The sequence below is a fragment of the Dryas octopetala genome, chromosome 3 (genome assembly GCF_963921425.1).
Source record: "Dryas octopetala chromosome 3, drDryOcto1.1, whole genome shotgun sequence".
Classification (NCBI taxonomy): domain Eukaryota; kingdom Viridiplantae; phylum Streptophyta; class Magnoliopsida; order Rosales; family Rosaceae; genus Dryas; species Dryas octopetala.
The window spans coordinates 10750226-10764073 of NC_141368.1; the positions used below are offsets into that span (position 1 = coordinate 10750226).

Sequence of the window (13848 nt, forward strand, 5' to 3'; positions counted from 1 at the left end):
TGTGCATACACCCACCCAATGCCCAATACTGAACTTGAAAGTTGAAATCTGAACATTCCCTAGCTATTAATATTAATAGTCTCTAGACTCTCACCATTGCCTAAAGAAAGGGCAAGCTTTTACCTCTTAACACATGAATATTACATATTGACATGCAGTTGCATTCTAGTTTTTGTTGGTCATCACCACTCAATAACCATTCAAATGTCAACCATTCCATTCATACTGAGAGACCCCAAATTTTTTACTGCACACAATGGTATCAAACATAAAATGTTCCTTTCCCATCCAACATGGGGATGATCTTCTGTAATAGTAGCAAACTTATTCAAACTTGCATAGAATCATATATATATATATATATATATATATATATATGAACCTTATTCAATCATAATAAAACTTATAATGCCAGAAAGGAACTACAGATAACCCTTTTCTTTGCAGCATTGAATTGCATCACTGAACATCTCATCAACCCCATACTTAAATTTGAAACCAGAATCCAAGAGCTTCTTTGATGACAGACCAGGAAATTTATGACCTTCAATTTCCTTTAAGGACCTGCACAAAAAGATAGAACCAACCAAGAAAAAAAGAAAAAGACATTTCTGTTTTCAATTTTGGGACTGACACAAAAAGAGACTCAAGTAAAATGAAGAAGAATGGTTTAACTCACTCTACTGAGGGTATCTGATATTCCGGGTATTTGGCATGAAGCAATTCGGCCATTTTTTCAAGCGTTATGACATCTGATGAACAATTGTACCTCCCCTTTGCATCATGATGTTCAAAAAGGAAAATGTGAGCTCTGGCAACATCATCTACATGCACCATAGACGTATTGGTAAGGAAACTATATTGATCCCTGTAACCTGCATTAAACATGATACAAAGAAGCTTATTTAGAGTGTGTTTGGACTTTGGGATCAGATAAATTCTTCAACTTTTAAAAGATTAATTTATATTTTACATCCTTTGTTTTCATGTTTGGAATGTTCTATCTGCAGAATTCATTTCCCAAATGTCTTAAAAGGTAAGCATTTCCAAATTCTCTCAAAACTAGAGGAGTTGGAAATGAATTTAATTTACTCTAAGCATTAATTCTTAAAGAATGATAAAGATAATTTAGGAAATAATGGAACATTGAATTCTACAATTTAATATTCTATTTCTAAAATTAGGATCCATTTACAAATGAACTAAAGATCGAGTTTACTTTAAATGAGCTAAACTTGTTTTTTATTTGTCTCCAATTACCAAAGAGTATGTAGAAAGTACACACAGAAAGACATTTACAAATTAAAGTACTTATTAATTCTAAGGCCTAAATCATATAAAGTCCTTCTTGCATTGAGGAATAGATACCTTGCTAATTAAACTGATCGACGTCTCAAAACATGCATCTATATAAGATGTTAATTAGCATAGTCTCACATTAAATAAGAGGCAAAGTATGTTGTTTGCTCAAATATAATTCATATAGGATATGCTAGATCTTTTTGCAAATGCAACCAAAGAAAATGTGTTTATTGGCCATGACAAGCTATACATACCTAAGACCAGAGCCAATATAGTTTGCACGGAGCCGGGGAACTTGGGACAAATGAAGGGGCCAACAACAAAAGAAGGAATTATTGTCACAACATCCAATCCATATTTCTCCGAAAATTCAAGAACTGCCTTCTCTGTTGATGTCTTTGAAATCATGTATGAGCCTCCAAATGGCTTTACAGCTTTAATGTAATCTATGTCACTCCAGAAACTCTCATCCACTTCTTCTACATCCTTGCTGCTAACCATGACAGCAGATGCACTAGAAGTGTATACAACTCGTTTCACTTTTTTCAAATTTAGGCACACCTTTAGAATGCCAAGGGCTCCATCAGTTGTTCTTTTGGTCACTACTTCTTCAGGCTCTTTGTCTTCGAAATCAACTGGAGTGGCAACATGGAACACTCCAATGCATCCTTCAATGGCTGTGCTGAAACTTTCTGGTTCACTGAGATCCGCGTTGAAGATTCGGAGCCTTTCGGACGCCCCTGGTAGACTTGTGAGGAAGCTCACATCTTTTTTTTGTTCTGGTATGTTGTAAAAAAAATTGTCAAGATTTGCTTTTCATGTACACACTAAATAAGTGCCTTGGATAACAAGACAAAAGAAAGAGGGTAAAGGCTTCACTAAAGTTGAGCCAAACTTGAGTTTCTGTGTGTTATGTGTGAAGCAGAACAACATAAACAGATATACTAAGAGCTGTTTCATAAGGCTTGGATGGCAACAAACATCCTCATGAATAAGCTTTATAGTATGGCTCATGCACCAATATTATCTCAAATTTAACCATCTAGATCCATCATCTGGGTGAGATTAGACCTAAAAACCTATCTAGGTGTCAAGTTTTCCTTAAAAGGTTCAGTGCTCCTAGTAGTTAACCACCTACTTATATACAGATTTTTTTGTCACTTTATGAAATTAATGTCTCTGTCAAACAGCGTCCATGACATATATATGTTTCTGGTGAACAAAGCTCAAGCTTCTAAAATCTCTGCTGAACAAAGCTCAAGCTCCTAAATTCTCTGCTGAACAAAGCTCGAGCTTTAATGGACAGAATTTTGCTGCATTTTTTGCTTTATGCTATTTCTTAGTTGTTAAGACTTCTAAGTTGGATGGTTGGATACTCAAGCTCACATAGTGGCTGAGATCACTTCCACAAGATATTTGTGTGTTAAAGTACTTTATGTAACTTGATAAATATCATGAGAAGGTGAGATCAAATTTACTGATTTTCACTACACACCAGAAAATACTCTCTCTCAACTCTCTCTGCATTTTTCTCTTCTCTTGTGCTTGCTGTGCTTAACTTGTATCTTTCATTCATTGTGTGTGTGAGAGATTACTTGTAAACTTAAATTCAAATCCAACAACTTTTACGGTGTAAGATTTGTTTCATGGCAAATGCTAACATGGGATATTGTATATGATACAGACTTTTTTGATCCTTATATGCTTTTAAGGGTACACGCACCATAATATGGACTAGTACGTGGAGTATATATAGTTCTACCCATGAATGTGGTGGACATCTATGACTTGTATCAAGTTACACAACTTCAACAAACTTATGATTAATTGGACCTTGTGACACAATAATACTTCACAATTTAAATATGACACAGACAAGGGAGTCTACTCTCTTCTTTTGTCCGAAAGGAAAACAAAATTTATATTTAAGTATGACCCAACAAATAATTTACACCCATAAACATGGTGCATAAACAATTAAACATAAACAAAATCAACTAGTCAATAACCAACATTTAAATTTGTCAATTTTTTAACTTCACAATTCACATTGATCTTATGAAAATGAAAATCCCACAAGATAGCACACATGCAGAAGAGCAAACCTCCATTAAAAATATACGGGTTGACAAGCAAGTGAAGTGGGCTTTACCTGGGTCTGATCTAACAGTGGTATTGACAGAGTAGCCATGATCAAGAAGCCTCATAATCAGCCAGGACCCTATGAACCCTGAACCACCTGTTACACACACTGTGCCTTTCTCTCCCTCCATCTCGATCTCTCTGTGCCTTTAATTTCCCAAGTCTGGTTCATTTGCTCATTGCATTCTCAAGATATATATACAGTCACCCCCATCTTATTTAGGTGGGGAATTCCTTTCACTGTCAGTATGTATTCAATTAAGATTTTAACGCACTTTTGTAGAGTTTTTAAAAGTTATTAACTTTAGTAGAGTTAATAAATTTTTAATGACTTTCATAAATTCTACATAGACTTTAACAAAATTCTATTTAGAGTTTCCTTAATTTTTCTCATGAATTTTTAAGGATTTTTATAAACTTTTAATAACTTTGATATATTTTTTTATTATTTATTTAGGATTTCTCTAATATGTTTTTTAATTTTTTGTCCTCCGTGGGATGAGCTTCAAGACCAAGATGCATATGTTATAAATTGTTCTAATATTGCAAATAATATAAAAGTTGAGACTAAAATTGTAGGGATCAAAATTATTTTGTTTTATAATTTATTATAAGTGTTTTGAATTTTATGTTTTTATGTTGTTAGACTATCAAATATTGTGTTTTAACGAGTTGTTAGAATTTGTCTAATTGAATTAACAGGTTGAGAACATTATATGATGTGGTGGTAACATTATATATTTCTCATATTATGAATATATAATCTTGTAATTTTATTGAGTACTTAAAGACTATGAAGTGGTTGGTTTGAATATCGTGCTGTTACATTGCATTGTGGCAACGCTGTTGGTTCCAACCCAGGATGAAGAGTCAATTAATATAAGAGAAAAAAAATTAATATAAGAGGATATAGTAATTAGAAAAAAATAAATTAAGAGGTGGGTGAAGAAATAAAATTAGGGGGTTTAGCATCACTCTTTAAAAAAAATAAAAAAATATCACTTTTTTAATAGCTTTTTAATATTTGAAATCCTTTGAAATCTGCAGGGGAAACGCTGAAGAATTATTGACTTTGATATAACATAATTTACACTATAAAGTCCATGAAAGTCTTTTAAAGTTTATCATTTAATAAAGTTAATGACTTTTTGAATATTATGTCACTTTTATAGACTCTCTAAAAGTCTTAATTGAATACCCTAGACTTTTTAAAAGTTTTGATTAAATACCATCAGACTTTTATAAACTCTTTAAAAATTTTAATTAAATACCACCAAATTTTTTAATTCTATCAAAATCATTTAAAATCCTAATTGAATACACTAGAAACGAGCTAGACTTTCCCTTTGTTTACATGGAAGCTAGTCAAAACAAACAATGGCATGCCGCATGCGTTACAAGGAAGCTAGTCAAAACAATCAATGGCATGCCGCATGCGTTACAAGGAAGCTAGTCAAAACAATCAATGGCATGCCGCATGCCTTAATTACAAAGTAGCTAGTCAAAACAAACAATTAATAGCAGTGGAAAATAAAGAGGGCTCCCCCCTAAACCAACCATGATTACCAAGAAAAAAGGGCAAGGGTAAAAAGAAAAGTTGTTGTTGACAGTTCATACAAACTAGAGCCACTTGTCCTGGAGTTGTTGGTGGACTTATAGGGAGAGTGAGATAAAGAGATAAGTCTAGCATGAAGGACTAAACTTCGGATTTCAAAAAAAATTTAATGAAAATTTTGATGAAAATTTTAATAAAAATTTTTAAATTTTGATAAAAATTAAATAAAGACAACAAAAATTATTATTAAAATACGAAATTTTTTAATAAAACTTTGCCATATGTTTATTTAACATATTATCTACTAAATTGATAAAAAAATATTGAAGAAACCAAATTATATAGTAGATTTTATATGATATAAAGTGAATATAATGCTCGCTGGAACAAATATTCTTAAATAAAATTAGTAATGAATAAATAAAATTAGTATATTCTTTATGCTGTATAATTTAATTATACACTAAAATCTAAACTCTAATACTCTATATACTCTAATACTCTTTATACTCTATAATCTATACATTAAATCCTATATACTCTATATTTTTTATGATATTAAGTTTTAGGCCCTTTAGGATATTTTTAATTATTTTTTTATATAGAAATGTATTAGAGTTTAAGATTTAAAATAACTAAACGAAACTCCAAACTTTTTTTTTCTTTCCAATTGCCCAAAGGCCCAAACCCCCCTCCCTTTTTTTTTTTTTGTTTCCTTACTTTTTTTCCTCGTGCCTCTCTCTTCAATCCTTTTCTTTTTTCTTTTCTTTTTTCCCGTGCCTCTCACCCAGCCAAGCTTTTTCTTCATTAAGTGTAACAACCCAAATTTTGGCTTATGATAATTTTGTTACTTAAATTTTTCAAACTTGTTTTAAGATTTGTTTAAAGGAATTAGAAATTTCTTTAAGTTTATTTTAACTAACTTAGATCTTTGATTGTGGTTCTAGAACTTAGTTGTGTGGAAATGAATTTTAGAAAAGGAAAATTCAAGAATTTGGCGATTATTATTTTTTTCGGAATTAAATTATGAGAGTAGAATTTTTCATAATTTTCTGAAAGAAATTTGACTATTTTGAGGTCATAGGAAATTAGTGCTCATCAATACGAGTCCGTAGAATTTTTCGGTGAATTTTTATTTAGAGTCTCGAGCTATTTTTGGTGAATTTTCAAATTTAAAAAAATAGAAAATATGAATTAATTAATTGCTGACGTGGAAATTTTGATAATTTTGTTCAATTTCGGCGAAAAGTTCACGAAAAATTGTTGAATATGTGTTTCGATTTCGGAAGCCCAATAAAACGAAATTTTCGACAAAATTTTGCCGAAAATTTCAAAATTTAATACCTTGTCTAGGATCTGATTTTCAAAGAAAAAAAAAAAAAGATTAGTGATGTTATATATACTATTTAGCCCATGTTGGTCATTTCCTTGATAATACTAAAATTTAGATCGTGTGTCTCACATTCTTGAGCTTTTTTTAATGTGTTTGTGTGGATTTGGATTCTAAGATGGTTTAAATAAATGTGTAATATAAATTTAAGAGTTTATGTAGCTTCATTCACACTAATAAAGTGTTATGAAACTATTTTATTTTTTTGCTCTCTACCCTTAAATAATAAATATATGACTAAAATCAAAATTTGTGCAAAAACCAGTAGAAAAAGAATAAACAGATAGTTCTCAAAAAATAAAAATAAATAAATAGATTATCTGAATCCTGCGTGTGGTTTTTATTTGTATTATTTGTTGTCCAAAAACAAACAAAAATCAGTTGACAAAAGAGTCGGAGGTGGAATGGGAATGGGAATGGGCCAAATGTTGCTTTAGGTTTGAATCTTGGGAAAAAAAGAAAAAAACAAGCTTATTTGTAGATAGCAGGAATGAGCTAACAATAGACCTACTGTAAATTAACAAAACTGCTTTCTTACAATGTTAGACAATTATTGTGTCAAAAAAATTTAAATTGTTATAAATAACTAAATAATATATATATACATCCAATAATATTAGAAATTTTAAATTTATATTTCAAATTTTAATTTAAGATGATGTGTCATTACACACATTAATGTTTTACTTATTGTGAAATAAATAATCTTTAGAATTGGACCATGTATAGATCAATAAAATATTGACACATTATTCAAAATTCAAATTTGGAATACAAATTTAATAGAAAATCCCGCTGGACCCAATACATTATTTGGAATACATTATTGGCTAAGTTGATCCCGCTGGACCCATGAATAGCAATAAAAATCAAATCGAATTTAAGATGGTGTAAAAGTAAAATTAGTTATTCACAGGATGAGGGTTGCAATCCTATGTACTTTGTACCAAACATGAATTTAAGAAAACCCTTCTCTTTGCAGCATTGAATAGCGCCATCAAACATTTCACCAAGGCCGTATTTGAACTTGAACCCAGTATTCAACAGTTTCATTGATGACACATTTGATCCTTTGTAGCCTTTGATCTCCTTTAAGTGACTGAAAAGGGAAAATTAAAAAGAGAAAGGTTATAAGAAAAGAGTGAGTAGGCCTCACAATTGTTGACATTATCATAACATAGCATGAATTATATTGATAAGAATGACTTTTTGTTAGCGTAAGTTGTTTACATGAGTGTGAGTAAGTTCACTACACCATTTCCCCCTTATCATCACTATTTTTTTCTGTTAGCTATTGCTGCAACAATCACTATCATTGGTTGTGATTTAGAAATTGCCACCCTGCAGTCACCTTTAGGCTGATAGTTGTTCAGAATGGGGTGGCAAAGTGGCTAAGCAAACCCTTTTTTTGGAATGGTGGAGTTTGGAGACAAGAACTGTCTTTCACTGCTGACAGCTTGTGGCTCCACCAATGTTGCAGATAGTTGCTAATAGGGGATCACCATTGATGGAAATGTTGCTGTATTGGTGTTAATCAAAATGCCTTTTTCAACCAATTTTTTATTAGAGTGAGATTGAATTATATTTGATAAATTGGCAAATGATTTTGCTGCTAATTGCAATGCATAATTCCAGTGGTTTTTGCTGCTATTTCTAGTATATTTGATGAGCTATTTGCAGATTCTAACTCATCCATTATTAATCAGATAGAAGCAACCAGAAATGTGAATTTCATTGAATAAAAATCAACTTGCTACTTACACTTATATTAGAAGATACATAAATCGTACATACAGCAATATCAAAAGATGCATAAATTGTATGGATCCTTGCCCTTCTTCACAATCTTCTGTCTTGGCTCTCTTTGCCTTTGGTCTGCAGAAAACATACATACAACAATATCAGAAGAGACAAAAATTGTACAAAGCCACTCAAATGGAAACAAGGAATACCTCTCTGTGAAAGGTTTCTTAGTCACTTCAGTGAAATGCCTGATGGATGAATATGACTGAATTCGAGTGCACTGCTTGATCTATCAATGCCCCCCAAGGATCCAGCTAAATCAACCTTTAGGCTGAAAACATGGAAGGTTCCCTTGTCACTCAAGACGGCAAGACATTGCGCAGTTGAAGAGAAAGCAAGACTGTAAATCTCTGCTCTGTCTGCTCCTCTCCTAACCTTCATAAAAATACAAGTCATTTCTTCAATACAAATATTTTGTAGTGGTTACAAAAATTCATATATTTTTATGATGTTCATGCAAAAACGATGAGACATGTTCATCAAAACTTGATTTTATGATATAAACACACCCCCTATTCACATACTAAAATCAAAAACCACATGAACAGACAATCAAAATTTTAACTCAGATTCAAATTTCATATTCATACATTTATTAGAAAACAAAAAATGAATTTAAATACCTCTTGGAGCAATGAAGCATCAAAAGTATTGAAAACCCGAATCAAAGTCCCTTTACTGCTGGCCGTAGCGAGGAAGCGACCCTTCAGTGGACTTCTCCACAACTTGAAACTCTAAATATATCAAACAAATTAATCAAAGCAAGTCCAAATCATATTCACAAACAATTCACACAACACAAAACCCACCCAAGTGCATCTTGATTTTGGCATCAAGGCTACAATTGTGCATGCTGATTAGTGCCATTGGCACATCCTTGCTGCACTCCTCGCTGCAAAATAACCCACAATTTTTATTTAATTTACATTGTGTTGATTAATCAATTGGATACAAACAAACAAAAAAAATCCTGAAATATGAACAAAATGAGATCTATAAAGAGATGAGAGAGAAGAGAGAGAGAGAGAGAGATCTACAAACAGAACCTACCATGTATTTTCAGATCTACAAAGTATAAACCCTCGTCTGGTTTCGATCTAGCTTCATGGCTGGGTTTTTGGGAAGACATAGATCAGAGGGAGAGAGAGAGAGGAGGAGAAGAAGAGTTTGGCGATAATGTCGCCAGAATTCTCCACCATACGATGGTGGTTCGATCACAGACAGAGAGATGAGAGAGAAGAGAGGGTGCGGCTGGTTTGGGGTTTGGAGAAAATGAAGATGAATTTCTGGAGTTAGTTTTTTATCCTCCATCAACCCTAAGTAGAAAAATTACATATTTACCCCTTAAACTAAAATCACCATATTTTGTTATCTATCATCAACACAGGTCTAAATAGTGACTGAAGGGGTGCAACCCAAATTCCTGGTGCGCTGGACACTGTAATAAGTGAAAGAAATTTCCCACTAGAGTCTTTTTTTAGTGGGAATGGGCTTAGGAGTGGGAATGGGCTGTAATAGTGGGATGGGTTTGTAACTATTATTTCTATAGGTTGAGTATTAAGTGGGAAATAATAATTATAAACATTTTATTAATCCCACCTTTGTCCCTTTTGGTTGAATTTGGAGTGGGGAAGGAATAATTATCTTCACTAATCTATCAATTTGGTTTCAATTTTTTCGTTGCTACTTATTAGTCAACTATATTACAAATTAGTGGGACTTAAGGCAACTATTAACTCTACCATAATTTTTAAAACAACCAAAATATTAATTAGTGATGAAAAAAAATGTTAATAGCCACTAACTCTAAAATAGTTTCTCTTCAAGGTGAGCATAGGCCATATTTGGTGTAGTGGTTGTTTACATGAGTGTGAGTGATTATGAACCGTTGATTAATGTGAGATTTACTGTAGAGTCTATATCAATCAATTTTATCGATGATTTTTAATCGTTAATTAGTGCGAGATTCATTATGGAGTTCACATCAATCATCAACTTATAGACCACATTTGTCTTGTAAGAATATTGGGGGAGAAATTATTAATCTTACTTTGGTATTGGTATTTGAAGTTCTGGATATCTTACGGGAAGAAAATTGTATAATTCATGAATCGTTGTTTGGACCGACGAACAAATGTACCTCCCTTTGGCATTGGGATATTCAAGAAGGAAGATATGTGCACTTGCCACATCTTCTATGTGCACCATATATGTGCTAATAAGACATTTACATTGATCCTGGTCATCTGAATACATGTGTAAATAAAAGATAATTACTAACAAATTAAGCAACAATTATAAAGACACATCGATAATATTTCAATCATATTCACTAATCAGGTACATCATGTTTTACATAATTCACAAACATGGATGTAAATTGATTTCATTTCTATGGATTAAAAAATGGAATTTTTTTTTGCATGTAGCAGGTGTATATATATGTATATATACATATAACATTTTTCACAATAAACTCCTTACATGGCAATCATGTGATTAACCACTTATTGTGATAAATATATTGTATGTATTCATTGTATGTAAAAAATTTCTCTTATAAAAATGCAATTTATAATGAATAATTAATCTCATTAATATATCAATATAGAGCACATAGGTATTTAATATATATATATATAAGGTAATGTATGTTTTCTTACTACAGTTTGACAACATAAGATGCTTGCGTATGTTGCCAAACTAGTTAATTAAATCTAGACAACACATTCATACAAAATAATCATAATCAATATATGGTCCTTTCATGGAAAAACTTTTTTATTATATATGAGTGTATATATTTAATGTGTCTATTTTAAACAGGTAATTTAGCATGTAATAAGAGAATAAAAACAATATATATATATACACATGTTGCAGAAAAGTTACACCAAATTAACTTAGTCTAGCAAGAAATCCTATACAATATATAATAAATTATTAATGTGTATGTAAATAAGAAGAAATGAAATACCAAATATTGGAGCCATTGCCATGTAGACAGAAGCAGGAACATTAGGACAAACGAAGGGCCCAACCACCAATGGTAAAACCACAGTGACAACATCCAACCCATGCTTCTCTCCAAACTCCAGAACCGTCCTCTCCACCACAGTCTTGGAAACCAAGTACGAAGAGCTCACCATCTCACTACTTCTGCAAACATCGACCTCACTCCACGTGTCCTCATCTGTTTGGCTGAGGCCCTTGCTGTTGAACAGCACTGTGGCCAAGCTCGAAGTGTAAACGACGCGTTTCACTGTGTTGGAGTTTAGGCATGCCTTTAAGATGCCCAGCGTGCCTTGCAGGGCACGGTTGATGACCGTTGGCTCGGGCTCTTTGCCGTCGACGTCCATGGGGTGGGCGAGGTGGAAGACGCCGGTGCAGCCGTGGATGGCGGCGGTGAAGGTTTCGGGTTGGTTGAGATCTGCATGGAAGATTTGGAGTCTGTCTTGGGCTCCCGGTAGGTTTGTTAGGTAGCTTATGTCTCTCTTGCTTTCAGCTAAAATATATATAGTAGAAGAGAAATGGAAAAAAGAATAAATGAGTAATGTTAAATATGTACGTATAGCATTTTTAATTTGTACTACATTAATTAGTACCATCTCTAATTATTTTTTATTCAAAATAAATTATTATAACAATTTCATAATTATAGAATTTTTTTGTGTGGACAATTAGGATCCGGATTTTTAAATATCCATATATACTGAAGTAATTGGGATTTATTTGTGCAAACCGAGATTCAGAAGAAATCCCACCATATATATATGTAACAATAATACATATTGGAGTAGCATAACTAGATAAGAAAAAAATTAAGATTGTGCGCATGAGAGATTTATGTGGTTCTACGAATTTCCTGCAACTTAAGTGAGTCTCAAGAATATTGCATTCCATTCACTAATCACAATTTCAAGACAAAATTCATATAATGAGTTTTTCACTCATCCAACAGTTTAAAATCACACACACATATAACTGTCTGACTACAAAAGTATTTATGAGAAAAAAATATTTTCTTTCTAAAGAAATTTAAAGCATTAATTCAACCTAAAACTAATTAGTAATAGATGAAGAGGTCAAAGACCCTTATAAAAACTTAGATAAACTATAATTTTTCAACATGTATAACACTCCACATTCTAACACCTTAAATAATACTGGCAAACAAATTCAATTAAGGAATCCACACTAATATATGGCACATAACTAAACCTTTGTCCAGTACTGAAAAACCTAGGCTGCAAATGACTTTCCAAATATTACTCATATATATGTTTGCCTGCATATAGTGTTGGTGCATATGTGGTTGACCAGAGAAACTACTACACAGCTTTACAATAAGCATAATTTTGATGCTAACCATATATAGCCCATCGAATTAAGCATCTACACTAGCTAGTATATGTACATAGCAGCATATATGCATGTTTGGTGGTTTGCGCCAGTACGTGCTCATTAAAAACAATAACTAAAAACATTAATATATATATAGCTAGAAATTAAGAAATTGGAAGGAAACTTGTGCAGATTTAACCTAGCCAGAAACCCAATCAAAGAAAAAGCTCATATATACATCCTCTAATTACGAACCAGAAGGGTTGGATCTAATGGTGGCGCGAACAGAGTAACCATGGTGAAGAAGCCTCATAATAAGCCACGAAGCTACATATCCTGTTCCCCCAGTTACACAAACTGTACCTGATCCGACTTCTTCCATGGATCTGTAGCTCTCTATGTGTCAGCTTTAGCTAATTAAACTACTAGCAGTTAGCTGCAGATTAAGGTTCTATGATGGAGCTTAAAGCCTTAAATATGTATATATATGGAATATATATTTAGGGGATAGATATATATATATATATATATAAGTAATTATTTGCGCTAGTTAAGGGTCAATAGTTTGTAAAATTGTCATTACAGCTATTTCTGCACATTCTTTACGTTTCTTTTCTGGAGGGTACGGTAGATATTTGACATATATGACAGATACCCGTTACGTAAATTCTTTATTAATTAACCAAATCCCACCACGATATAAACGACATAACACAATATTATACGTACCTCTCTCTCTCTCTCTCTCTCTCTCTCTCTCTCTCTCTCTCTCTCTCTCTCTCAGAGCTAAAAGCTTGTTGTACCTGTTATGAATCTTAATTATGATCGAAACCTCTAAGAGTACTACAGCTCTAAATTAATGAATCTAATTAAAGTGTTGCATGTGATCATTTGTGATTAAATAAAAAAAGAATGCTTGACTCTATTTATAATTAAAGAGTTAATTATTCCCTTTTTGTAGGAGTAGGGCAACTCGAATTGGGTGTAGAGGAAGTAAATTTACCGCCTTTTCAATTGGGCTATTTCGACACAAGAGTTAAAGTATATGTTGATATATATATTAGAGAGCAGTTTTGCTCACTTCCTTTAACTCAGGTGTATGCTCACCTCCCATCTAAAATGCTGCCATGTGTTTAAAAAATTAACCATGAGTTAATCTATTATATTTAATTATTTATGATATTATAATGATGAGAGAGAAAAATAATTTGACAACTCTTTTCTACTTTTATCCTTATTTTTTATTACTCAACTTTTTTCCACTTTTTTATTACCTATTAATTTTTATTTTCTCTTTTATTTAATTATTTCT

General features: G+C 32.3%; 2 protein-coding genes across 4 annotated transcripts; both read right to left on the bottom strand.

The window, feature by feature from the left end:
• Positions 1–219: 219 nt before the first annotated feature.
• Positions 220–3599, bottom strand: LOC147290793 (vestitone reductase-like). The gene is made up of 4 exons (XM_086234928.1): positions 3455–3599; positions 1557–2081; positions 680–875; positions 220–564 (listed from the first exon to the last, which is right to left on the bottom strand). The coding sequence occupies exons 1-4, from the start codon at positions 3573–3575 to the stop codon at positions 423–425; spliced, it is 984 nt and encodes a 327-aa protein (XP_086091054.1). The 5' UTR covers positions 3576–3599; the 3' UTR covers positions 220–422.
• A 3686-nt stretch (positions 3600–7285) lies between these two features.
• Positions 7286–12918, bottom strand: LOC147290794 (vestitone reductase-like). Of its 3 annotated transcripts, XR_015121268.1 has the most exons (6): positions 9243–9608; positions 9002–9084; positions 8816–8926; positions 8342–8567; positions 8151–8264; positions 7357–7488 (listed from the first exon to the last, which is right to left on the bottom strand). XR_015121268.1 is itself a non-coding variant. In XM_086237398.1 (4 exons), the coding sequence occupies exons 1-4, from the start codon at positions 12916–12918 to the stop codon at positions 7296–7298; spliced, it is 1044 nt and encodes a 347-aa protein (XP_086093524.1). In that variant the 3' UTR covers positions 7286–7295. The 3 variants fall into 3 exon arrangements, 1 of the variants encoding a protein (XP_086093524.1); XR_015121269.1 differs by lacking the exon at positions 7357–7488 and having other exon boundaries at positions 8099–8264; positions 8342–8562; XM_086237398.1 differs by lacking the exons at positions 8151–8264; positions 8342–8567; positions 8816–8926; positions 9002–9084; positions 9243–9608 and adding exons at positions 10243–10438; positions 11170–11697; positions 12792–12918 and having other exon boundaries at positions 7286–7488.
• Between the last annotated feature and the right edge of the window lie 930 nt (positions 12919–13848).

What these genes read in the sequence shown, in the direction of transcription:
- LOC147290793 (XM_086234928.1), bottom strand. Translation starts at nt 3,575, where the DNA reads ATGGAGGGAGAGAAAGGCACAGTGTGTGTAACAGGTGGTTCAGGGTTC. An exon ending in CACTGTTAGATCAGACCCAG is followed by an intron (nt 2,082 to 3,454) that starts GTAAAGCCCACT and finishes ACAACATACCAG; the next exon opens with AACAAAAAAAAGATGTGAGC. An exon ending in TATATTGGCTCTGGTCTTAG is followed by an intron (nt 876 to 1,556) that starts GTATGTATAGCT and finishes TGTTTAATGCAG; the next exon opens with GTTACAGGGATCAATATAGT.
- LOC147290794 (XM_086237398.1), bottom strand. Translation starts at nt 12,918, where the DNA reads ATGGAAGAAGTCGGATCAGGTACAGTTTGTGTAACTGGGGGAACAGGA. An exon ending in CATTAGATCCAACCCTTCTG is followed by an intron (nt 11,698 to 12,791) that starts GTTCGTAATTAG and finishes TATATATTTTAG; the next exon opens with CTGAAAGCAAGAGAGACATA. An exon ending in CTTCAAATACCAATACCAAA is followed by an intron (nt 7,489 to 10,242) that starts GTAAGATTAATA and finishes TTCCCTTTTCAG; the next exon opens with TCACTTAAAGGAGATCAAAG.